The 27,577-nt window shown below is 37.9% G+C and overlaps 2 protein-coding genes across 6 annotated transcripts in view; one reads left to right on the top strand and one right to left on the bottom strand.

Moving 5' to 3' along the window:
- The first annotated feature begins 749 nt into the window (after nucleotides 1-749).
- On the top strand, nucleotides 750-8,977 carry SMIM15 (small integral membrane protein 15). Of its 3 annotated transcripts, none has more exons than XM_060142987.1 (3): nucleotides 750-885; nucleotides 2,182-2,312; nucleotides 3,231-8,977. In XM_060142987.1, exon 3 carries the CDS (start codon nucleotides 3,243-3,245, stop codon nucleotides 3,465-3,467), a length of 225 nt encoding a protein of 74 aa, XP_059998970.1. In that variant the 5' UTR covers nucleotides 750-885; nucleotides 2,182-2,312; nucleotides 3,231-3,242; the 3' UTR covers nucleotides 3,468-8,977. The 3 variants fall into 3 exon arrangements, with proteins under 3 accessions (XP_059998970.1, XP_059998971.1, XP_059998972.1); XM_060142988.1 differs by lacking the exon at nucleotides 750-885 and adding an exon at nucleotides 892-1,010; XM_060142989.1 differs by lacking the exon at nucleotides 750-885 and adding an exon at nucleotides 1,114-1,334.
- A 308-nt stretch (nucleotides 8,978-9,285) lies between these two features.
- Nucleotides 9,286-27,577, bottom strand: part of NDUFAF2 (NADH:ubiquinone oxidoreductase complex assembly factor 2) — a 182,389-nt gene continuing 164,097 nt past the window's right edge. For 2 of the 3 annotated variants that reach the window (XM_060142983.1, XM_060142986.1), the window contains one exon: nucleotides 9,286-9,662. In XM_060142983.1, coding sequence (XP_059998966.1) covers nucleotides 9,417-9,662 — 246 coding nt within the window. In that variant the 3' untranslated portion in view covers nucleotides 9,286-9,416. Of the gene's footprint in view, nucleotides 9,663-24,045; nucleotides 24,234-27,577 lie in introns of those variants that run through there. The other variant, XM_060142985.1, reaches the window with a different exon arrangement.

The raw sequence follows: 27,577 nt of genomic DNA, 5'->3' as shown, positions 1-27,577 counted from the left end.
AATTCCTTTAGTTTAGAAGACAATATATTAACTCACTCTTTCTGCTTGTTGACTTTTGAATCCCTTTATTTGTGTATTGGAAGAACAAGTACCTCGGTGGGAACTCTACGCCCAGTTTAATTATTTATCAAGTTTACTCTGGGCAAGTATCGATCATGCTTTTGTGAAAGAGTTAAGTTCTTAAATTAAAAACCCCTCTTCACACAGCATGGCTGCATTTTCCCTTAATAACAAGGTTCGATGGACCCACCACGGTCCAGCTGCTGCTTTGTCTCCTCGACGTGAGGCGTTAACTATTGTCCAACCCGAAGATCAGAAGGTCAAAGAGTGGAGTGTGAACCCGAGGAACTCGCTAGAATCCTTCAAGAGTCGCAGTGTCACCCTCACCTTGACTCTGGGCGGTTTGTGGGAACCAACTCCTTTCTTGCCGCCGCTCTCTGGCTGGAGTTTCCCAGGGTCACGGACCTTACCCACCGGGGCCCTCCACCCACGGCCGGGCTCCTGCAGGGGAGCGGCTGTTCCCCGGCTGACTTCGGGGGCAAAGGTAGGGGGCCCTCCGTGCTTCCGGACCAGCTCCCGAAGGCCGGAGCCCACCCGAGCCTCAGGCAAGACGCTGCCCCGACAGAAGGCGCGAGACTCGGGATCCGAGCCAGCGACCAGCCGGGCGCCGCCGCTAGCCCCACGTGGCCTCACCTGCAGCTCCCCGGAAACCCGGGCGCCGCCCCGCCCTCCCCGCGTGCTCGAAGTCCGGGTCCCGGGCCCCACACAGCAATGGCGCAGCCGGAAACTGGCCCCTCGACTTCCTCAGGCCGGATCCAGGCAAGGGCCGGCCTGTGGGCGGGTCGGGAGAGCCGCGGCTTCCGCCTTCCTGCTTCCGGCCTGGAGGTTAGTTGGGAGTTGAGGGTACGAACCCACAGTCTCGGGTGCGCTGTAGGGGAGGCCGGTGGTGGCTGCAGCCGCAGTTTTGCCCCCGTGCCCGGCGGAGGCGGCCACGGCGCCGACGGCCCAAGGTGTGGCGGGGACGACCTCTGATTCCCGGGGGTCGCCCGTTGTGCGAGCTCCGCCGGGCCCGCGCTCGCCGAGGTGGAGGGTCTGGGGAGCGTGGCCCCAGGGGCGGGCGGCCGGGTGCGGTGAGGAAGGAAGGGTGAGCGAGGAAAACACAAGGAAGGAGGGGAAGTGCGGATGGCTGTGAGGTGCCATCAGCTGCAGCTTTAGGCGCCGCGCGGGTCTGGCCCGGAGATCAAGCCCGGCCGATCCTTCTCGGAAGGAAGAAAATATTCCTTGGAGTGTGGGAGGCGCGTGCGCTTGGGGTCCGAAAGTGAGGTGCATGGGAGGTTTGTGTCCTGTGGACGGTAACTCCTTTCTCTGTGTTAATGGCTAAAACTCGGCCATAACCGGGTCCTTCACTTCCGCTTTACTCTTTATTGCAAAGTTCTTTTGCTCATCTCTGAATCTTGCATTAGTTAATTCATTACTGGGTTGGAGAAGCTGAAGAAACAGATGGATATCCGTAGAGCCTGGGCTCGACTGTGTGGGTGGGAGCCTACGAATGGGGTGGGGAGGCTAGGATATTTAACGGTATCTTAGGTACTTTAATGTGTCTTCAGTTGAAAATATGAAGAAGTTGAGATAGGATGTAATTAAAACCAGTCATGGTAGTTTTATGTAGGTGATGGGATTGTGGGTGATATATATTTTGTTTTGCTTATCTGGGTTTTCTATAAAGAACACAAACTGTATAATAGGGAGACAAAAAAAAACCTTTTAAGAGTAAAGCGGTGTTTGATTTTGCGATTGTATACTTAACCCTATAAACAAATAATTGACTTTTTTAGTATAAAAAGTTCAAGATCTGGGAATGGATATGCTGTAACATATCAGTGAGCTAACTTATTTTATATGTTGGTGAACTTCGTAAATAATTTTATTTTTGAAGTAATTTAGTAAAATATTTGATCTCCAGTAACTAGGATTTTCTTACAGGGCATTTACCATTGTGTAATTATTTCTTTCTTAAAATTAGAAAGCAATAGATATTAAATGTATTTAATGTACCAGGCGATTTTACATGTCATTTATAGGTTGCATATAGAGAATTTACCATTTAAAATTGTATTATAATTATTCCTTAAAGTTGACTTTTAACGTTTTTCTTTTATCTATTCTTTTCAACCCAACCAGTATATAGAATTTAAGCATTCTCTCAGAAGTGTATGGTAGAGCTAAAGAAGACAGCCAACCAAGGGTCATCTGAAATTGTGATTGGCTAATAATCCCAGGACAAAGTTAGAGATCACTACTCAAAGCATAAGGTAGATGATTTTTTAAATCCCAGCTGAAATTTTAAGTGACTGTATATACACCCATTCCTCCCCAGGTATTCTGAGTCTCCACTTTGAATAGAGATCAACACAAACATCAAGGTTGAAAAGCCTCTGGGGCAAAATAGAAAATGTCACTCAAATCCACAACATCCTCATTTGCCAGATGGCCCTCCCTTACCAACTCAAAACGGAACAAAACGCATGGCACCTGTAATGGTTAATTTTCTCATCTATTAAAGTTGTTCTCATTTACTAATTATGTCCTCAAATAGGAGTCCTCAAAGCTGAAAGAGGGCATAAAATAGCATGTCACCTTTTGCTTATAGAACTCTTTGCATATGAATGGATATTATGGTTCCCTTACCCTCTCTTTTCATTCCTGGAAACAGCCATCCATTACCTCCCTTTCTCCAGGCATTTCACATATTCTGTGGCTTTCAAATAGCAAATTTGATGATTGTACTTTTGTTAATTAGCACTTAATAGAACTAAGGCTATGTAAAAAAATGACATAATGGGATTCAGCTGTTTCCTGGAATGAGCACATAAAACTCAAAATTCTTTGAAAACTCTGCTGCTAAATAAAATTTGTCTTGAATATAGGAGGCATATGAGAATGCCTAGTCCTTATGACAGATTCCACATGGTCTTTCCTTTTATCTTCTATAGCTTCACATCTTTTAAGTGTCACTCTTCTGGTTGTCCTAGGTGAATTATTTTTTCTTACAAGAAACATTAGTCCTTATTAAAATAGTACTAATTAGTACTTTTTAAAAACAACCAACCAAACTATTGAGTGATAATGGAATTCTGAGTTAACTGAATTGTATGGGGTACCTTTTTCAAAATTTGATTAACCACATAGGCTTTTCTCTTGTCTCTCCCCCCACCCCCTGCTTTCCTAAGGCCTCTACAAAGATGTTTGATATAAAGGCTTGGGCTGAGTATGTTGTGGAATGGGCTGCAAAGGACCCATATGGCTTCCTTACAACAGTTATTCTGGCCCTAACTCCATTGTTTCTAGCAAGTGCTGTACTGTCTTGGAAATTGGCCAAGATGATCGAGGCCAGGGAAAAGGAGCAAAAGAAGAAACAAAAACGTCAAGAAAATATTGCAAAAGCTAAACGACTAAAAAAGGATTGAAGGAATGAACAGGCTCTGCAACCAGAGGAAAATCATCTGGAAAATTATGCAGCTTTGGAAGGACCCATTAAGGTTTCTTTTCAGATCTTGTGACAGTATTATTTAGTAAACGAAGTCTGAGCATGTGGAAGAATCATGTTAGTTCTCACCTGTACTATAGCAACTTTTAGGCTTCGGTGTAGAAGTCTGTTGACAGTTACTGTAAATTGGCATTTATTATGCTACAGATTCTTTATAACTGACTTAGTCATTTGCCTTTTTGCAGCATATGTACTACAGTGAAAACATCCTGTGGAGAAAAATGGCTTTAGATTATGGACTCTATTCAAATAATGGCTTAAAATGGGGTCCTGTTCTGGACAAAGGAGATTAAGAATGTAAAAATCAGAATTGTCCTGAGGTGAAAAGCATGCTTTGGCTTAAAAGAGATACAGTGTGTTAATCACATCTTTTATCATTATTACTTATTTCTTGAAATAGAATCATTTCTGGCTTCCTCAAAGCAAAGTATTATTCAACGAGTACTTCTATTTTCTGTATTTTTCTCATTTTAGCTTTTGAGATACTGGTAATTACCAGACATTCTGCATTTTTAAAAATCTAATTTTATAAAGAATTCTCTTATTATCTTGACCATGTAGAATACCACTTACTGGATATAACAATTTTTGTACTTATGAACACTGCCATTTTCTTAGAGATGACTTGAGTAGATCAACACTATGATTTAAAGCTTGGAGTAAAAATGCCAAACCTTGTAGTACCTTGGAACCAGTTCATTCTCACTTGTGCTATAAGTAGAAATGTGAAGTAGTTAAAATGTCTTATCAAATAATTTGCTGATTATATAATACCACTTTTGTTTTTCATTCCATTCTTTAATTCATGTGGTAGTGATGTCCTTTACTTTTTTGATCAAACAGGTTCATGGTGAAAATTAAAATTCAAATCTCTTTTAAGGAACTTTGAAAGAGTAACAGTTAAGTCATATTTCATAAATGGTAAAGAAAGGCTTAACAGTTGGAAAAAGTTTGTTTAGCATAGTATTAGTTGGGTGAAAAAGGTGTAAATCATGTCAAAATTAGAATGTGTTATAGTTAGAAATAAAGGGCTGAAGGATATTTCCTTCAGTTAAGTAGTATAACTGGAACTTTTTACTCTTTAACATGGCTTTTATAAATGCATGGTTAATAATTTTGTTGTCAGTAATTAATAGCTTATTGATGTTTTCCTCACCCCTGATAATGAATCTTAAATTACAAAAAAATTGTCTAAAAGCTTTAACTTAAAAATGAAACTAGATATTGAAATAAATTTGATACATTTTTATAAAGAGGTCCTGGGCTTTGTTTTTTTTTTGTGGGGGGAGGAGTAATAATTCAAGTTAAATATGTTATAGAAGTTAGACTTTTCAGAGGGTTACAAATTTCATTTATAGATAAGCATGCAGTTGACCCCTGAACACCACGCTGGGCTTTGTTTTTTTTTGTGGGGTTAGGAGCATGAGTCCTCCCTTGCAGTCGAAAATCCCTGTATAATTTATAGTGGACCCTCCCTATACATTGTTCCTTCCTATATGCAGGTCCTCCATATCTGCAGTTCCGAGGTCCCTCTGTAGCCACAGTTCTTCATCCGTGGATTCAACCAACCCTGGATCATGTAGTCTTGTAGTATTGACCACTAAAAACATCTGTGTATAAGTGGCCCCACACAGTTCGAACCCATGTTGTTCAAGGGTCAACTGTACTTGTAAAAGTTGAGAGCAATGTTTCTCAAATATGAGAACCTAAGGACCTCTGAGAATGTTTATGGACTGGTTGAACAATACTTATCACTGTTATTTTAGGTTGTCAGTTCCTACTTGGTGCCAGTGTGATCAACACATTGCAGCTCCAAGCACTGAAATAATTCAGTGTTTAATTACAAATTAGTTATTCAGGTGATCTAGGATAATGCTTTTTATATTGTCATTGAAATTTAAACAAAACTTACAGTTATCCACTAAAGCTATGGTTTCATTGCTCATTGTGACAATTTAAAGGTATTTAACTAAAATAGGTTTTTCTATAGTCCCTGTTAGTCTTAATACAATTTTGTATTTGTTTGGCATAGGCCATTTATTGTTTCTTCAGCTTTTCCCAAAATTTATGGAGCCTTTTTATACATTTGAGATCAACAAGGTTTTATAATATGTGTCTATATGTTTGTGTGTGTTGGGGGGTGGTGTAAATTAGAGACTATAGAGCTACCTCGATTTAAAATGGATTACATCCTGATAAACCCATTGCAAGCTGAAAATAATTTACTGAATAATGTACTGAAAGTGAAAAACAGAATGGTTGTGTGGGTATCGGTTGTTAACTTGTGATTGCATGGCTGACTGGGAGCTGTGGCTCCCTGCCACTGCCCAGCATCACAAGTGTCCTACTGCACACTGCTAGCCCGAGAAAAGATTAAAACTCAAACAACGTTTCTGTTGAATGTGAATGTGTATCATAAAGTTGAAAAATTAAGTTGGGGACTGTGTATTATGAGCTTTGAGAGTCTTCAGAAAAATCAATCTTTTATTGTAACATACTGTTATGGTTACAAGAATCCCATTTACTGTTACCCAGAATAACTCTTTTAAAAACTGCCTACATATTATGTTGTTTCTGAAGTTCTTAGAACTAATATAATCAATTATGGCTGGTTTTGAAGGAAAAACAAGCTGCCTATAACAAACATTTTACCACCAAAAAGTTTGTGCATCAGAATTTGATCCATAGCGTCCACGTGGTAAACTTCAGCATGGTGTTACTGTATCAGATGTGCAAGGGGATTTTAAACCTATTTCCTGAAATTACAGTGAGCAAACTTGAAATAAGTTCGGATGCTGTAAGCTAGAAACCCAATGTTGAGATCCACTATTAAGTAACAGCTCGTCACCCATTGTTAGGGGCACTTTATACCTCATCTGGTTTTAAGTTAGAGGAAGTCTGATACCTATTTAGGGATGATTGCTTTCAGGTTTGCAACTGATTATAGGATCACTCTGATTTACTTCATATCTGTAACATATAAGGACAAATTCTGTATTTCTCAAACATTAAAGGGGATTCCGTGTTCAAATACCAAAAGTTTGGGAAACACAAGATAAGACAATTCATTTCTTCATGATTTCTTGGAGTCTTTTAACCTTCTTTGACTATCATAGACTCTTTTCTTTTCCCCCAAAGAACACAAATAGTTTGAGAAAGCCTAGTCTAAATGAATTCAGGTTACATTTTAGATAGTGTGGTTAATGAGACAGCATTAAAAAAGTCAGTATGATGGTATTGGGTCAAGGCTGATGAAATTAGGAAGTAAATGAGAGCCAGAAATCAGTAAAAATGGAATGCAAAAGGATAACATAATGGGGAAAAATTATTTCCTCCATTTTTTTTTGATTTTTAACTTCAGATATCCAAGGCATAGCTAATAGGCTAGATTTATATGGTTAAACCCAAAAGGCAACGCATGTATACCTGAGCAGTTTGTATAATAAGGCCTTTGGGGGAAAAAATGCTATATGCATGTATAGCAGAGGCACAGGAAGTCAGGAAGGATTTATCTGAGAGAACTTGAGGTATGTATGACACTTTAATTATTATTATTATTTTAAATTAATTATTTTTGGCTGTGTTGGGTCTTCGTTGCTGTGCGTGGGATCTCTAGTTTGTGAGTGGGGGCTACTCTTGGTTGCGGTGTGCGGGCTTCTCATTGTTGTGGCTTCTCTTGTTGCGGAGCACGGGCTCTAGCCTCGCAGGCTTCAGTAGGTGTGGCACGTGGGCTCAGTAGTTGTGGCACGTGGGCTCTAGGGCTTAGGCTCAGTACTTGTGCGTGGGTTTAGTTGCTCTGCAGCCTGTGGGATCTTCCCAGACCAGGGCTCGAACCCATGTCCCTTGCATTGGCAGGCAGATTTTTAACCACTGCGCCACCAGGGAAGCCCCAATTTAATTATTTTAAAATGAACATTTTAACTTTTGAAATTTAAAAATCTGCATGGGTTTTGGAGTCTGTCTTGAAAAGATGAAGAAAAACATTTTCATTAAAAAAAAACTTATAAATTCCCCAAATATAACTTTAAAATATGAAATATGGTGGACAAGTGAATATTTTATGTGAAACTCTGATTCTGCTTTGCATGTGTCTGGCTTAAAAGCCACATATAAACACAAGATTGTTTAGAAAGGCAATCTTAATTAGGCCAAGATTATAGTTCAGTTTTTATGTAGGACTAAATCTTCTCAGAACTCTGTTCTGATACCACCTAACAGTGTAAACCAGTCATCCTAAAAATGTTAGTCTTGAGGAAAGGAGTGTGGATGGATTACTACAAAGTTTATTCTCAAAATCACTTTGAAAGTTCATACTTTACTAATAATGGGTGGGCCAGTATCATCTTCTTATGTAACGTAACTGTTGGCTAAGATTTTCTTTTATGTAAAACAGGTATTTTAAAATGAAAACCATAAAAATTAAAATTAATGTAAATTCTGTCATACATTAAGATATTTATAAACAGCCTACACAACAAACTTTTGTAAAATATGTATATAGAATACAGTTAATAAGCTGATAGGAATTTGGTAGTAGACACATTCTATTCTAGCATGTTAGAATTTACAGTTTTTCCTGTAACCTGGGGTTCAAGAACATCTTACTTTACAGTCAGTTATACAACAAATTTTATCTCTTTTTATATTGCCTAATAGCTAGTTCCTTTTTTGCCTCTTTGGTAAAATGTAATACTACTTTGGAATAATGTAAAGAGACAGAATGATTAACTTGATATTAACAGGGCTGCTGGAACGTTAATATTACCACCTAGGGGCTTTTTTTTTTGTCATTTCATGAGTGTTATGGTGATTACATTTGATTACTTGTTTCAGTATAACATTTTATAAAGTTGTATTTTTCTGTAGTTTATTTCTTAAGCAGTTAAAATTTTTACCTTCTAATATTAAGTAAAAATCTCAGTCCATATTTATTGAGTAGTTGCTACAATGTCAAACACTGTTAGAAGACCTCTATATTAGAATTAGAACTCTGTTAGCAACAAAAACTTGGTTGTGCACTTCAGAAAATGTATGACACTTTTATATATAATCTGTTTTAATGTTGTCATCTGTCTATAATTTTCTCCAATATAGAAATCACTGTAATCTCCACTATCAGTGGAATCACGTTCTGAGAACTCTGCCCTATTTTCTATTTCTTCAAAGTAATTTTTAATCTCACAGAACTGCAATTACTGTACCATTTCTCTGTTTACCATCTTTTCAGACTTTTGTGATAGATTGTCTACTTCCATTGGTCCTAATTCTTCTTTAAAACTCCAACCTCAATTCCACCATAAAACAGCTTTTGTCCCATCTACTATATCATAGGGTGTTTTTCATTTATCAAATAAATTTTCTTGGCCTCCACGTGTTTTTATCCTGGCCTCCATGTGTTTTATCCAAGTTCATGTTTTTGATTAGTTCTTTAGAATCTTACAGAGTGCCTCTACAGAAATAGCAGTCTTCTCCTTTTATATTTGATCATTTAGGACAGTTCAATATTTACCCTTATCATTTTCTACCAAGATATATTTTGGGTGGTTTCTAAATGATCGTAAGGATCTAAAATGTACTGAGCATTTACAGCTACAAGATACTTCTCAAGGGAGCAACTCAAAGAGGAAAAAAACTAAGCAAATTTATAAACAGAGAATGAAGACTAAATCAAGTGAAGGATTTAAGTCTAAAAGAAGTTAGGTTCCTATAGTTCATAAACTCACACTTCTTATGCATAGTAAAAACAAGTTCTTAAGTTTACTGGAATAGAGAACTATTGTACAGTCAGAAAATACGAAGTAACTTTTTACTTTTACTTGTTAAAATAGTCACATACATATATAAATGAAATGATTTTACCACAGTGCATTCATTGATTGTGGCTCTTGCCATCTTGTGGCATCCAGGATCCTGGCTGAAAGGTTTTACCAGTGCTGGTGGGAGCCACCGAGGATTCTTCTTTTCCAAAGTACGGAGCGGAGGCATGCCCTTTAATCTGAGTTTGAACTGGTGGAGCCAAGTGTTCCTTGCTGCTCTCTTCTCTGAGGAGTTTTTCTTTTTCATAAAAGTCTTTGGTTTTAATTTCTTCTTTATGTTTTTCATTCTTCATTATTTCCTGCATGCATATATAAATGGAAGAAATCATTAAATTCCTAGTTAGAAGAAAACTCAAACTACAGGTTTTATAAAAATAAAATAGCTAAAAAAAATTAAGTACATATATACATGATACTTGCCTTGTATTTAAATAATATATAGATATGTACAGGGTAAGTCTGAAAAAGCTATCTGATTATATAGCTTTATATAAAGCCATATAATGATAGAGTGATGTTATTTTGAATTAAACAGCTATCTCCTTGTATACTATAATAAAAAGATGAGAGGGATAATGAAATAGAAATATTTACTACCCAGTAAGTGAAACAAACCACTTAACATGAAATATTACACAAAAGCATAAAAGTCACTCTTACCAAAGATTTTCTAAATTTAACAGCTATTTACTGCCTCAAAAACTAATCAGTGATTTGTACTTTCTATTGGAGATGAAGTGAAGGTGAGAGGGCCTCAGAAGGATGCTCCTGCCAGTCTCTTCTCTGTGGGACTTAAAGCATGGTTAGTGCCAGGACCAAGTCCCATCTATTTCCCTTTCGCCTCTGGAGTGGTATGGCAGTGAAGAGGAGGACAGAAACGGAATCAGAGTTCAGCAAGCCTTAGACACCAGTTCCAGAGAGGCACTTTGCTATTGGAAATGCTTCCTCAAATCAGTGCAAGCAATTTGTGCAATGCAGTTTTGTCACTCAGATGTGCTATTCTATTTGTAAGGATCTATACCCCGAACAACAATGAACCTACTACTGTATTTCATTGAATACAAGACCATCAAATTTAAGATGCATCGCTGTTATAGGTACCACTAAAAAAGGCAAACTCCTTCACACATCCTGATTTCAGAGATGTTAAAATTTGAAGATATGCATCTTAAAAACAGATGAATAGTAATTACGTCTTTTACCTTTATTGATTCCTTCTTCCTCTTCTATCTTAATTATTTCTAAATGGGTGGATTTTTTTTTTTTTTTTGGCTGCGCCTCACAGCTTGCGGGACCTTAGCTCCCCCACCAAGGACTGAATGGGCGCCCTCGGCATTGAAAGGGCAGAGTCCTAACCACTGGACTGCCGGGGAATTCCCTGAGTGAAATTTTTAAATGTTCTTTTCGCTTATCTGTATTTTCTGATTTTTCTTTAAGAATATATTTGTTGGGCTTCCCTGGTGGCACAGTGGTTGTGAGTCCGCCTGCCGATGCAGGGGACACGGATTCGTGCCCCAGTCCGGGAGGATCCCACATGCCACAGAGCGGCTGGGCCCATGAGCCATGGCCGCTGGGCCTGCGAGTCTGGAGCCTGTGCTCCGTAGTGGGAGAGGCCACAGCAGTGAGAGGCCCACGTACTGCAAAAAAAAAAAAAAGAATATATTTGTTATTTATAATATGAATGTTAACATAACTAATATCTGACAACATTGACAAAAACAAATTCTCCCAACTTATTTTAAAATTTCAACATTTAAAAAATTGACACATCTGGGACTCCCCTGGTGGCACAGTGGTTAAGAATCCACCTGCCAATGCAGGGGACACGAGTTCAAGCCCTGGTCCAGGAAGATCCCACATGCCGCAGAGCAACTAAGCCCGCCTGCCACAACTACTGAGCCTACACTCTAGAGCCTGCGTGCCACAACTACTGAAGGCTGCGCGCCTAGAGCCCGTGCTCCGCAACAAGAGAAGCCACCGCAATGAGAAGCCCACACACCACAACGAAGAGTAGCCCCCGCTCGCCGCAACTAGAGAAAGCCCGAGCGCAGCAGCGAAGACCCAATGCAGCCAAAATTAAATAAATTTATTTAAAACAATGGTTCCTTTAAAAAAAATGACACATCTGGTTATTTAAATATATGATGCAATCTTTCTGTTTCTAACATGAATTTCAAGCAATAATAGTTCTCCAAAAAGGTAAACCCTGATATTTAAAATCACATTTAAAATAATGGTCTATACTTACAGGAAAAGATTTGAGGAGATTGTAGTGTTATAGACTTTTAGACACAAAGAAGGGCCCATCTAATGAAACCTCTCCTAAAGCAAACGTGAGGGAAGGCATATTTATAAATATTCTTGTAATTTCTATAACAGATCAATTCCCTATGAGTAATTTAATAACCACAGTAACTATGAGTTTAGGGACAGCTGCTATGAGTGAGGGTGAGAGTCTGGCTTTGCCTTTCATATACTCTGTAGAATTCTCAGGTGGGGTGACCATATGTCACAAAAGAAACCCCTCAATATGATACTGGAAATAATGGAAGTAGGTGGAAATATTTTTCAGTCTGAGGCCATCTCATCTTCACTTCAACTCCAGACTCTTCAAGACCCTCTATGAACTGGTGTGTCAGCCCGGAGGCTCTTTCTCCTGAGCAGAATGAAAGGTTCACGAGGGTTGAACTTGCACTAGTAGCCCACCACAGGGAGCAAGACACTACTGAGAAGCTGGTATAAAGCTTGCTTGGCTTGGTATAAGAGCATCAGTCACATTGCCTTTAGGGATTTCAGCTCTACTGTTGCAATCTTACAGCTGGTGCAAGCCTATGCCTTCTGCATGAAAGGAAACTGAGGGCAGAGAGCTGTTCTTCCTTTATTCCTGCCTTCATATAATTTCTCTTTACTCATCATTACTCTGCCAAGTAGTTTCTTTCTTATAACAGCTATTTAGGCCAATAAAAAGTCAATCTGAATATGTTAATTATTTTAATATGAAGATTAAAGATTTCAGAGTTGAAAAACATGGAGACTATAGTTTTTCCTAGAAAAGAATTTGTCTTTTTTTTTTTTTAAACTAATGGTTACCAGACCCCTGCCAACAGCTTCCAGAAAAATTACACAGAACATAAATCATTTGTGAAAGGAAATCTAGTTTTGTAAATATTTGGAATAGATAAAATGAAAGTAGTTAGGTGGAAAAAATAGGAATTTGTAGACTAAAAGAGAAACAGAAGTAATTCTGTAACAAAGCCTATTTCATAGCAGAAATTACTATAAAGCAAGGATTTTTCCCTTACATTATTTCCTTGGAAACATCACCTTAAGTCTCAATATGTATATCAATAAAAACATTGTTTGTTTCAGCATTTTAGGGATAAACCAAGGGTAAGTAGGTCTTCACATAAATGTTTGTATGTTTAAAGCAAATATTTATCCTTTTGCATACCACTTTTCACCCTGTCAGTATTCTTTCACATTAAAAAAAAATAGTTGTATGGATTTTATCACTTGCATTATACCATGACTTACGTAATGTCTACCCCTATTTTTGTTTCCAATATATCACTTTTTCATTAAAAAAAAACAGAACTCTGATGACTATCCACATACATAGTTCTTTGACCCAAACACATAGTTGCAATCCCAAATCTACCTTTTACTATCTGTGACACCAAGAAAGTCAGTTAACTTTGTTCAGTCTCAGTTTCTTTATCTGAAAATGGGAATACAGTGACTATGTATACATAAAATTTACATCTCAAATACTCATATGCATACTGTTCACACTGTTAGACCTTCTGAAAGTTTGCAGTTAAAAACATGGGCTTTGAAGCAAGACAAATTGCATATAAATCTCAGTTTTGCCATTTACTAGCTGTGACCCTGTTAATGTTGCTTAACCTCTCTGTGTCTCAGTTTCCTTGTGTGAAATGGAGATTACAGTACTGCCTTCTTCTATGGGCTGTTGTAAAGACTGGGAAAGAACTGGCTATTGGGCAGTAATAGTACAACAGAAGATGTTACAGGTGGATTTTTAAATAGTGATTGTTTATTCTATTCCATTAAAAATAAACACACCAAACTTATATCTGTCCCTCTTTCTCATCTCAGGGTAGAAATGTAGTCTCAATACTTATGTCTTTAAGTACTTAAAAATTTAACCCACTAATTTGTGACATACATTGAATAACTATTTGTTGTGAACATTTTGTAAATAGTAGGATCCCTACATCAATTGCTATCCTTATGAAGAATGAACAAAATTCATAATTTTGCCAGGATGAAAAAATCTCCAATTTAATGTGCTACAGTCTCCAACAAAGGCAGCAACCACTACCACTGGATTGAGAACAGAGGTGTTAGTAAGACATAATCTACTGGCTTGAAAACAAGATGGAGTAACTGGTGTCAGACTAGTTCTTCTGCCATAAACAACTAGAAAACTGGACAAAAATACTAAACTTTTCAGATACTAAACAACAGCCAGTGCAGTACTGTGATCCTCGAGAGAGGGGAAACAAACGAGATAAGCCCTGTATCACCTCAGCTGGAGGCTGCTGCACAGGGTCAGGGAACCCAAGCAGAGGCTGGTTACCTCACTGAGCTAAAGAGATAGAGATGGTTGGTTAGGAAGGCTGAGGAAGCTGAAATTTGTGGGGCACAGTACCAGAACACACACACACACACACAGAGTTCTAGAAACCTGGATAGGGGTACCCTTGAGTGTTCAGCTGAGTATCAAACTGTATGTGGGTAGGATGAGACTCTACAGGGCCAGGAAGGTCAATTTCTGGCTAAAGAATAACTACTGGGGAGCTGTAAACTGAACAACTGCTGCAGCTTGCATGAGACTAGGGGACATTCAAGTTCTAAAAAGCCAGAGATGCCTCACCAAACCTGCAGGGCATTTAGTATAAGGACTTCAGAAAGATCACTCCTTAGGAGTAAGAGTAAATTGGCACAAGAGTTGAGGTAACTCTAGATCTGCACTGTCCAATACAGTAGCCACTAGCCAAATGTTGTTATTTAAATTAATTAAATTTTAAAATTTAGTTCCTTAATTGTACTAGGCACATTTCAAGTGTTTAGTAGCCAAATGTGACTAGTGGCTACCATATTGAAAAGTACAGATACAAAACATTTCCATTATTGCAGAAACTCCTATTGAACAGTACTGCTCTAGATCCACCTGAACAAATCTTAAAAATAAAGCCTCCAAAAGTTTGGGCTGATTCACATGTAAATTAATATACTCAAAAAAAAAAACAAAAACCTCAACATTTTTAAAAGGAAAACAACAAAACACAGACAGTAAACAATATACTATTTCAGTGTTTATCATCCAATCAAGAAGTGAAGAAGGAAAGTGTGATCCAAAACCAGTCAACAGAAACATGATAGAAATGATGAAATTAATAGATACGGACTTTATCACAGCTACTATAAATATGTTAAAGACTTAAGAGAAAAATTAACATAAAGAGAAGAAATGTAGAAACATTTAAAAAGAACCAAATGGAACTTCTAGAGGTGAAAAATACAATACATGAAATAAAAGATGTAATGGATATGCTTAACAGCAGATTAGAACCTGCAGAAGAAGAGAAAAAAGAATCTGAAAACAAGGCAATGGAAACTATGCAAACTGAAGCAAAAGAGAGAGAAAATTGCTTAAAAACTGAACCAGAGCCTCAGTGAGCTGTTGGGTAATATTAAGCAGTCTCACATACATGTAACTGGAATCACAGAAAAAGAAGAAAGAGGAAGGAGAAAAAATAATGACTAAAAAATATATCAAATAGATAAACATATAAATCTACATATCCAAGAAACTAAAAAAACTCCAAGTAGGAAAAATACAAAACCAAAGCATATCAAAACCAGATTGCTAAAAACTAATGATAAAAGAGAAAATCTTAAAAGAAGCTACAAAAGAAAGACATTTATGAGACAAAGATAAATACTATTGAGTTCTCTTCAGAAACAATGCAAGGTACAAAACAATGGAATGACTTTAATACACTGAAAAAAAATAAAAACTGTCAATTTAGAATCCTATATCCAGTGGAAACATCCTTTAAAAATGAAGGCATAATGACATTTTCAGACAAAAAAAAAAAAAAGATGTTTTTGTCACAAGCAAACTTCTATTACAAGAACATTAAAGGAAGTATTAAATACTTTAGGTTGAAAAAATGATACAATATGGAAACTTGAACCTACATAAAGGAATGAATAGTGCCAAAAATATCAGAATGAAGGACTTCATTGCAGGGAAAAATGTTAGACTTTGGGACACTCTGCTAGGTACTCAATGCCCTTTGATTTTATGTCTACCCACTCCCAGCTCCTTGAGCCCATGAGGAGCGTCATCACATTGTGCATTGAAACTACTGCTATAGATTTTGAGGGTTATCATCACTGTACCCCCACCAGAAGGACTTCTCAAGCTTTGCAAAGATGTCAGTTACCACTAAATAGAGGAGAAGTACAGCCTGAAATGCAAGAGGACTATTGTGACCATATGCAGCCCTCAGATTAATAGTACTACCTGGGAGACAGATGACACCTCATTCCCTCCCTACTCCCACCTGACAAAGAGCCTCTGCCCACCAAACCTTCCATGTCTTGCACCACTGTCCTGGCTTCCCTGGCCTGGGATTTGAAGCAGTATGTCAACAATGGCCCTTCTCCACTGAAGCTGAATCTGGTGGGGTGGACAATCAGAAAGTCATGCATGAGGTTAACTCGTTTCTGAGAAGGTCACATCAAAGAGTCCCCTGGAGTGAAGTACTGAAGGATATCATTCTCAACCAATCTCAGGGAAGAAGAGAAAGAAACCATACTGACAACAGAGAAAGCACAAGCTGTACCAAAATCTGATATTTCAGAACTTTTCCTAAGTATATTGTTTATGAATGACTATTGTTCTGTGACAATCTCTCTCATTTCAACAGGCACCAGGGGTGTTCAGTTGGAGCAAATTAGCTTAGGCTTGAGTTGTTTACAGAGCCTTAATATTGGAAAAATAGACAAACTCAGTTGTGAAAAGTATTGTGTTAAATGTTTGAATTTATATATTTTTCTACATCAAATTATAAATTACCATTGTTTGTGTAGGATTACATTGAAAAAAGATTTAAAAAAAAAGCTCTGGATGCATTTAACAAGCTTAACCCTGTTTTTGTAGTTTAGACAAGTTAATGGTTATTTATTGTGCACTATTTATTAATTCAGTGATGAGAACTCAAGCCCCCAAAAGGTTGCAGCTCAAGTCCTTTTCAGTGCCACTTCTTTGCTAAGAGCCCTGCTTAAGAGCCCTTTTGGTAGCTGTCCTGTTGTTGTACTACATGTTGCAAATTGCTAAGTGTGGTAATCACAAAAGCATTTTTAAAGTTGTTTTTTATTAAACTACCAACATACAGACAAAAATTAAAGCCTGAAAATGCAGTCTTCAAACATGTTGACTCAAAGAGGTTAGGAATTATATTATCCCAATCTAATCATATAGTCCCTTATGTGAAAATCTAGTACACATGACTTTTGGTGTAGAAATGGTGAAGAAATCAGCTCTAATATACAGTTATAGCTGTGGGAGGTACTATAACAGATCTGGATACTTGGACTATAAAAAAAGAGGTGAAACAAATGGCAGAATAGGACTAGAGGTCTCTGCGATGATGCCTTGGGAGAGATAAAGGACACTAAGGCAATGCAAACCTGAACCTTGGAACCATACTCTAGCATCTGAGGGAAGAGAGAGAGAGCTGTCCACAAGTGCTCTCTGATGAAGTCATCTTGACTGGAAGAAAATTTAATTACTCAGTGAGTACTGGAGAAAGAAAAGGGCTGACAAATATCTGAGTGAGTTAAAACAGTTTCCCAAAGATTTTTCTGTCTCAGGTATCCAGTCATTCTGCATCTCTGGGGCCACACTTGGACAAGAGGTGAAGGAGTGAACAGTTCTGAGTCTACGCTATTAAACAGAATTGAGTATTTGGATACAGATCTAAGCATACATACAAGAGCATTTAGGAATATCTATTATTACACATATACCTTGTGGACAAGGGCATATAAATACAAATTAAAAATTACCCGTCATTAATAATTTATGTAAAGTATCACTAGTATTTTTAAATTTAGTGTGCTTATTTGTATGTGCCACATGTATGTATAAATAAAAAAGAAAAATGGTTTTCATAACATAATTCAGGAGCTCAATCCCCTAACCCTGTTTCTCTCTTTAGAGTCTCAGCCTAGTAAAGAGAAAATTCTTCTGTCAAGGAATATTTCAGTAATACACTCTATGTACATATATATGATGGTGTGATATTCATGTTAAAGATAAAATTCCACAATAATAGACTTCAAAATTGTTTTATAATTTTTATACAGATAGACCTGGAAATGGAATAGAGCTAATGGTCAGTTCTTTATTAGGAAATTATAAAGTTTGTTCTAAAAGTGCTATGAACCCAGCCAGGAAAAATGGCAGGCAGAATACAGTTATACAACCATTTCTTCTTTGAGAGTCTGGCTCCACACTCCTCTGGAGTTTGGTATTTATAAATGGTCTCCATTTGGTTTCAAGTACTTGTGAACTCCATGTATACCATACATAACTACGTTCAAACTTAAGTACAAAAGAAATCCCAAGATAAAAAATCTAAATACAGTTTAAAGTAAATTCAACAGTGCTTCATTGTTAGATATTCAAAAGCAAGTAAAGACTTAAGAGTCAGTCTTAACAGATATTGATAAAATTTCCCATGTCACTAAATTCTTTTTTAGCTTTCTACGGGAACAAAACCATGGCCATTTCATAATGATCCAGTTATATTACATACAAAAAACAGGAACCTAATTTTTTTTAAGTTTTAGTTTAAAATTATAAATTACCAATACATTTGTGGCAAAAGCTTAGTGTAAATATATCTTTAATAACTATTGGATGTAGATATGTACTTTTCAAAGTACACATAAAATAAAGATACAATGAAAGTTTTGGTCTTAGAAACAGATCAACTTTCTACAGTATTTAAATTACTAAATACATTCTCCTCTACCCGTACATTTTCACCTCTCACTAGACCATGTGATATACATAATATAAATATATTTGACTTTGACAGCCCCATTTTCTTTCCATAATTTAAACTATACATACTAATGAATAATTTTTATTTTAATCAACATTAAAAATTTTAAGGTATGAGTACACTGCTTTTGAGTCTATTTAAAAATATTTTGGGGGCTTCCCTGGGGGCGCAGTGGTTGAGAGTCCACCTGGCGATGCAGGGGACACGGGTTTGTGCCCTGGTCTGGGAAGATCCCACATGCCGCAGAGCGGCTGGGCCCGTGAGCCATGGCCGCTGAGCCTGTGCGTCCGGAGCCTGTGCTCCCCAACGGTAGAGGCCACAACAGTGAGAGGCCCGCGTACCGCAAAAAAAAAAAAAAAAAAAAAAAAAAAAAAAAATATATATATATATATTTTGAAGAATACAAAAAGATTGAGTAAATAGATTTAAGTGAAGACTTGACATAAAGTATGGTACAGGTCCTCAAACCTTAGAGACATATGGTTATTGTAACATGGTCTCCTCCAGAAAGTAGCCTCCCAGTATATGCCACATACTCCACCCAGCAATCAACATGATTATAATGGGAATTTGATTTGTAACTGTTTCAAAATGTTCTAAGATGAATATTCTTTTTACAGTGTCAACTTTATAACATACCAAGAAACAATTTAAACCTAACAATAGCAGTAGAAATGCCTAAGCTTGAAAATATTGCCAAATTGTTTAATTAAACTACATTTTCTAGTTCTACAAGTTGAACTGCCAGGATGAAATAGTAAGTTATTATATCACCCTTTTTCAATGTATGAAAGAGAGAAGAGAAAAAAAGAGGGGAGGTTATGAGGTCACCAAAATGTTATGAGATCACCAAAAGGTACTCTGTGCTCAGACCAGAGGCGATGCCTGCTAGATTAGTAATCAAAAATGAATTTAATCTTGCCTGGGTAGGAGTAGAAGCCAAAATGGTAAATAAATGACAGAGCGTAGGTTAGTATGATAGCACTGGGTTGCTAAGAAATCTATTAGAATGAAACAACAACCAAGCAAGTTCTGCTTACAGAAGCTGCTCCTGCTATGTGTTCTTGCCAATCACTAGTGTGCCTCTGCCAAGTCAATGTCACCTTTAATTTATTCACATTCAAGTCTGCTGCAAACAGACTTTGATCAATCACAGTAATGAAAATGTAGACTGAGTTTTGTTGTTTTGACATGCTTTCTTGAACTTTTCTCCTTCATTTTTTCAAAACACTTCTAATTGCAAGAAGTTGATCTCAATGGTTCCTGTTATTTGAGGGAACAATCGTTAAGGTTTGTTTATTTTCCTTGCTCGCTAGGAATTTCTGGCATTGAGTTTTCTTTCTTTGAACTTGAGCCAGATTAATTATTAAATCTCAAAATGTCACTAAAATGAACTAATCACAGAGCTCAAGTCATTAATAGTTTTGCAGGTGGTATTTCCCTTAATAAAACAAATGAACTTCCATATATATATTTAAAAAAGGCCTTTGAGCATAAAGACACAATCATTTAATTGAAAAAGGAATTTAGCAGTTAAACATTAATAAAAAAACAATTAGAGTCATTTAACATTAGTCCTATTTAATTGACCTGCCCTGGTGGGAGACAAAGAAAACCTTGCTCCCTTGCGTGAGAAGGGGAAAGACCATAATCCCTGGAAGAGAAGGCAATGTCAGGTCCCCATGGCTTTCCGGGCATGGACTTTGAGAGTGGGAAAGAAATGGCAGAGAGGCTGGAGCCCTGGAGGAAAAAGAAGGTTCCATCTGTGAATGACTGCTAACATTTATTGAGCTGTTATGTGCCAGCTGCTGTAGGGAGAAAAGAGTTCTTCTCTCCGAGGTTGAGAAAGGGAAGCAGAGGAGCTGGGCAAGAAGGTGAGACACAGAGTTAGAGAAGCTGCAGCTCCCGCTATACAGAATCTGCCCTAAAGATTCAAAAATATCATGGCCAGAGGTTTCCCTCCCCAGGACCTAATGCAAGGATACTGTCCCCCGATGAAAGGGACAACAGGATCTGGAGCCCTGAAAGATATGCTCATTCATTCATGCATTTTTCATTCAATAAATATATACTGAGCACCTACAGTTCAAGGCCCTGGGGATACAGAGGATAAAACCTGGCTCCGACTCTTATGAAGCTTTCTTGTGGGTAGAGAGGACAGGGAAAGGCGGTGACTTTTGGAGGACTCAAGGTAGGGAAGAGCTGAGTTAGCACCAATGGCCAAGTACCAGGCTAATGCTTATAGGTTCTTTCCTATTTTCTCATTCACTCATTCATTGGTTCATTCACACATTGAGAGCCCACTATGTGCCAAAGATAAAGAGTTAAAAGAAACAATTTTTTACCCTGTTCTTAAGGAACTCACAATCTAGGAAAGATAGATGTGTAAAAAATTAATTAAATTTACTATATGATAAGTTCTGTGATAATATCAAGTAAAGAATGTTATGAGGGGCTTCCCTGGTGGTGCAGTGGTTGAGAGTCCGCCTGCCGATGCAGGGGACACGGGTTCATGCCCCGGTCCGGGAAAATCCCACATGCCGCAGAGCAGCTGGGCCCGTGAGCCATGGCTGCTGAGGCTGCGCGTCTGGAGCCTGTGCTCCGCAACGGGAGAGGCCACAGCAGTGAGAGGCCCGCGTACCACAAAAAACAACAACAAAAACAACAACAAAAAAGAATGTTATGAGACTGCAGAAGAAAAGTTGGTGTTCCTATTATTATCCACAGGGTGGGGAGTAGGGGGTTAGAAATGACTTCCTAGAGAAGATGATGCCTGAGTCTTAACAACAGGAATTAACCAGAAAACTGAGAAGAGGGGGCATTCTGGGAAGAGGTAAGTGTACACTTAGAGGTATGAAGGTGTAAAGCAGCACAGCAAATTCAGGATACTGTAAGCAGTTCATACGGCATGAAGCGGTCAGAACATGCTGAATCTTATAATGCAATGTTAGGACATTTAGATTTTATCCTGAAATATTCTGACTTCGAAGCAAGAATAGGATTTCCAGATAGAAGAGTAGAATGATCAGTTAATTTGAATTTCAGATAAACAAAAATTAATTCTTTAGTATAAGTATGTTCTAAATATTGCATGGGACATACTCACTTATAATTATTGTTTGAAATTTAAATTTAACTAGGTGCCCTGTATTGTTATTTGTAAAATCTGGCAACCATAGCAAGACTTAGCATTAAAAAAATGACTCTGGCAACTGTAGAAACTGAATTGGAGGGAGGCAAGACTGGACTAGAGAAATCAGTTTGGGTGCTACTGCAGAAATGCAAGTGAGAAATTATTAGGGCAGGAACTAAGGCAATGGTAGTGAGATGGAGAGAAAAAGATAGACTGTTGAGACATTCAAAAGGAGAAAGGTCTTGGTCACCAAGTATGTGGAAGTGAAGGAGACCAGAACAATCCCCAAGTTTCTGATGAACGATGACGGATAATGCCATTAATTAACCATAGTAGGAAACAGAGAAAAAGAGGAGTTCCATCTTAGACATACTGAATTTGAGATGTCTATAAAATATCCAAGTATTCTGTATCGAACTGTTAGCTCCTTCTTCTTAGCCAAACCTCCAAATACTGAAGCGCTTCAGGACTCAATTCTAGGCCCTCTTCTTTGCCTATACTTTCTCCCTAGGTAATTATTTCTATATATGCTGAAGAATTTCAAACTTATACTTTCAGGCCTGACCACTCTCTAAGCTCCAGAATCATACAGCCAACTATCTAACTGAAGTCTCCACTTGGATGCCTAATGGACATTTTAAATTAAATATATCCAAGACCAATGAGGCGCAGAGGACTAGCTCAGGGTCACACAATTAGCCTAGACTTGAAACAGAAGCTTCTGTCTCCACTGTGTTCTTTCCTCTACTCATACTGCTTTGCACAGTTCTCAGCAGGCCCCCGCAGTGCTCAGCATACAGCTGGGCTCAGTAGAGTCGGCCTCACTGCATTGTTCCCCTGACACCTGGCAGCTGTGCCTAGTTTCAGTCAGGCCTCACCCTATTCCCATTCTTCACACGCTGAGATCCAGACAAGCTCCAAGGTGACGTCCCACTGCACATACACAGAGAGGGGCCATCCAGCTAACGGGCAGCTCTGAAAGTTAACTACCATACTCTTAAAGTAGCCTTTCTGACATATCAAAGGCAAACATGGGCAGGATCCGGGGAAGAGGAAGAGGCTACTGGGATGTCCTCATGGTGGGAAGCAGCACTTCTGCCAGCAGTAGCTAAATCAGCCTCCCTTACACAACTATATTTACTAAAACTATTCCTACTTTCCTTTACCACCTACATCCACCTAGCACTAAATCCTATCAATTCTTCCTCAAAAATGTATCTTGAATTGTGTGGTTCTCTCCATCTTCATTGCCAACAACATTTCTTGCCTAGATTACAATCACTTCCTAATAGGTCTCCTTGGTCCTCTATGATCTAATGTCCACGTATCAACCCCTGACTTTTCATGCCACTTCCCACTAACAATTCTTTAATGGGTCCTTAGAACAAATCCCAAACTTGCCCATGACAGACATGGAGATACTCTGATTAGCTCCCCCTTCAAGAAAGGACTTGCTTCAGGTGCAGGGAGTGTGGTGGGCAGACAGCCTACACTGTATAGCCATACCATGGCTTATCAACAGATAGACATTTGGGTTGTTTTCTAGACTTTCACTATGTCATATTCACTATTTCTTTTACAGATAGTGAGTTATGCCAAATCATGTATTTTTACCAGATAATTCTGAGTAGATTTCTAGAAGTTGGATTGCTAAGGCACAGGGTAAGTACATATATATATTCTGCTATCTCAAAGAGAATGGGTTTTTGACTGCCCTTTCTACCTCCCTCCTCTCCTCCTTCTTCCCCCCATTACTCAGTGCCTAGAATATCTAGCACATTATAGGTGCTCAATATATATTTGTTGAATTAATGAATTTGGCTTTGCATATACACTTTACTAACTGCTGAAAGATCAGATTAAATTTGTATTTTGCAGTTGTGTTATAAGTCCAAATCTAAACTTCAATACCTAGTTATAAGTCCAAATCTAAACTTTAATAGCTAGTAATCAATGATAAATCATATTCCATTAATAAAACAAATTCTGATTCTAAGTGACTTAAAGCCCTTCTCTTCATATGCTAGAAAAGTCTTAATAACTTGAAAACTGAGAAAAGACAGGTACAAATTTATTTATACTCCTGCGAGCTTACACTAGTTTTTGAAAAAATCAATGTAGTAAAGTTGACTAAGTTTGCTCTTTTGAAAATTGAGAAAAAATTTTTTCTCTGTTTTTCTTCGTGTACCTTTTACCTGTCAACCAGTAAGTATTTGACTTAAAATATATCACCACTCAAATACAAAGTTCCTAACTTAGGAAGGCGTTAAAGGGAGAAAGTTGAAAAATAAACCAATTATTTTGGACTTAAAACACTTCTTTTCCCTCAGAGAAATGGTTTTATAATGATGGTTATATTCCCTGCCTAGTATATATATTAAGCAATTTAACCACAGTGTAGCATATTTGCAATAAAAAATACAATGTGATACAATCACAGTACCTCATCCATAGTGAGTACGACTGAATTGAGACTTGAAAACAGGCTGCTGACATCTCAGAGGGACAGCTGGTACTGTTTCCCCAAAGAGGCAAGGGTACTATGGGGAGGTAGATGGGTAAGTGACCCTCAGTTCAAATGGAGCTCTCCAGTCCACACACCTCCAAAGAGTGTCCAAGCATCTTCCTTCCTATTGTGGGATTGGAGAAGATAGAAATAAGAGGATAGGCTTGGGAAAGGGTAGGTAGTGGTAGAGAGTGGGAGAGGGTGACCACATGGCCAACTAGAAATGCAGAAGTCAGATAAACAACCGCCACGACACCAGCAATAACAACAACACCCACTTCAGGCAATGTGAGTAGCACCGACAGGCAGTTGAGGCTGTCTGCAGCAATTATACCGGGAAGAGAGTGGAATTCCCTGAAGAGTAGCGGCTGATGAAACCAACTGAAATGACATGGTGGGAAGGAGAGACGATAAAAGGAAGGAACCACAGAAACATTTTTTCTCCTAAGAGAGAAATGAAAAGGCTAGAATATTAATTAGGATTGTAGAGTGAGTTCTAAAGGTCAGGCAATCAGGTGAGCAAGCAGGTGTAAATTCAACTGGGCATCAGTTGTAGTCTAGGAGCCAGGCTTCCTTTAGGTTTGGTGCCAGGAGAAAAAGAAAGGCTCAGGAGTGTCCCAGCCTAATGGAGACAGGAAAATGAACAAACAAGGTGGGTGAGAATTCTTATGGGAACTGGGGGGAGGGCAGCCAAATGGTCACTGAGAAATAAGAACAAAGGCAAAAGGAAATCAAGGGCAGAGAAGCAAGGGGCTTCCTAAGGCACTCACCAAGAGACCTCAGCTGAGGTCTGACCTCTCTTTCACTTTCATTTACATACTCATTTGATATGACTGAGCTCCTACTCTGAGCCAGGCACTGTTCTAGATCCACGAGATACAGCAGAGGACACGAGGCAGTTCCTGCTCTCATGAGGCTTCAATTCTAGAATGAAGAGAGAAATGATAAACTAGCGAATATAAGCTAACTGGTAACTGCCTGCTATTGCCATATCCTTCTCATTTAATCAGCGTGCCCTTTGAGTTTACTAAGAAACAGGAAACTTGAAATAGTAAACTACCAAAGGAGTAAACAGATCTTTCTTTAGCTCCTTTTGAATGTTCCTTTTTCCCCTCAAAATCACTTCTTTTCTATAATAATATATCTTGAAACAAACACTGAAATTTAAACAAAAATCTATGAAGTCAAAGTGTAAATCACTTACAATTTCATATTCACTGTTGAAAAGTCTGGAGTATGTAATTATATACTTTCCCCTATAGTACACATACATTTATAATATGAATATATGTCATTTACAAATGTATATTTATAATTATAAATAAGATGTGCATACTGTTTCATAAACTGATTTTTCACTTAATAGTTTCCAGGTATCTTTTGGTGTCAATATATAGATGTATATTACCCCTTTTTTGAAATTAATGTACACTTTACTACTTATTCTTTACTATTTTTACTTTTTTAAGTTAAAGCATAGGTGACTGACAATATTATATTAGTTTCAGGTGTATAATACAGTGATTTGATATTTTTATAGATTATGTATTCTAATAAAGTTCTTATAAAACATTGAGTATATTCCCTCAATGTGTGATGTGATGTGCATTACATCCTTGTAACTCACATATTATTTTTTTAAAAAGGGTGTTTTTATATGTTTTTCTTAATATATTTTATTTATTAAACATCTTTATTGGAGTATAATTGCTTTACAATGGTGTGTTAGTTTCTGCTTTATAACAAAGTGAATCAGTTATACATAGACATATGTCCCCATATCTCTTCCCTCTTGCGTCTCCCTCCCTCCCACCCTCCCTATCCCACCCGTCTAGGTGGTCACAAAGCACCAACCTGATCTCCCTGTGTTATGAGGCTGCTTCCCACTAGCTATCTATTTTACGTTTGGTAGTGTACATAGGTCCATGCCACTCTCTCACTTTGTCCCAGCTTACCCTTCCCCCTCCCTGTACCCTCAAGTCCATTCTCTACAAGGTCTGTGTCTTTATTCCCGTCTTGCCCCTAGGTTCTTCATGACCATTTTTTCTTTTTGGATTCCATATGTAAGTGTTACCATATGGTATTTGTTCTCCTCTTTCTGACTTACTTCACTCTGTATGACAGACTCTAGATCCATCCACCTCACTAATAATAACTCAACTTCGTTTCCTTTTATGGCTGAGTAATATTCCATTGAAAACATGTGCCACATCTACTTTATCCATTCATCTGTTGAAGGACACTTAGGTTGCTTCCATATCCTGGCTATTATAAACAGAGCTTCAATGAACATTTTGGTACATGACTCTCTTTCATGTGTTTCTTGGCAATCTGTATATCTTCTTTGGAGAAATCTCTATTTAGGTCTTATGCACAATTTTGGATTGGATAGTTTGTTTTTTTGATATTGAGCTGCATGAGCTGCTTGTAAATTTTGGAGATTAATCCTTTGGCAGTCGCTTCATTTGCAAATATTTTCTCCCACTCGGAGGGCTGTCTTGTCGTCTTGTTTATGGGTTCCTTTGCTGTGCAAAAGCTTTGAAGTTTCATTAGGTCCCATTTGTTTATTATTGTTTTTATTTCCCTCTCTCTAGAAGGTGGGTCAAAAAGGATCTTGCTGTGATTTATGTCACAGAGTGTTCTGCCTATGTTTTCCTCTAAGAGTTTTATGGAGTCTGGCCTTACACTTAGGTTTTTAATCCATTTTGAGTTTATTTTTGTGTATGGTGTTAGGGAGTGTTCTAATTTTATACTTTTACATGTAGCTGTCCAGTTTTCCCAGCAACAGTTACTGAAGAGGCTGTCTTTTCTCCACTGTATGTTCTTGCATCCTTTATCAAACATAAGGTGACCATATGTGCGTGGGTTTATCTCTGGGCTTTCTATCCTGGTCCATTGAGCTACATTTCTGTTCCTGTGCCAGTACCATACAGTCTTGATTACTGTAGCTTTGTAGTATAGTCTGAAGTCAGGGAGTCTGATTCCTTCACCTGTTTTTCTTTCTCAAGATTGCTTCAGCTATTCAGGGTCTTTTGTGTTTCCATACAAATTGTGAAATTTTTTGTTCTAGTTCTGTGAAAAATGCCAGTGGTAGTTTGATAGGGATTGCATTGAATTTGTAGATTGCTTTGGGTAGTATAGTCATTTTCACAATGTTGATTCTTCCAATCCAAGAACATAGTATACCTCTCCATCTATTTGTATCATCTTTAATTTCTTTCATCAGTGTCTTATAGCTTTCTGCATACAGGTCTTTTGTCTCCTTAGGTAGGTTTATTCCTAGATATTTTATTCTCTTTGTTGCAATGGTAAATGGGAGCATTTTCTTAATTTCACTTTCAGATTTTTCATCATTAGTGTATAGGAATGCAAGAGATTTCTGCGCATTAATTTTGTATCCTGCTACTTTACCAAATTCACTGATTAGCTCTAGTAGTTTTCTGGTAGCATCTTTAGGATCCTCTATGT

This window comes from Lagenorhynchus albirostris, chromosome 3 (genome assembly GCF_949774975.1).
Source record: "Lagenorhynchus albirostris chromosome 3, mLagAlb1.1, whole genome shotgun sequence".
Classification (NCBI taxonomy): domain Eukaryota; kingdom Metazoa; phylum Chordata; class Mammalia; order Artiodactyla; family Delphinidae; genus Lagenorhynchus; species Lagenorhynchus albirostris.
This window is presented reverse-complemented; position numbering and strand designations above follow the sequence as displayed.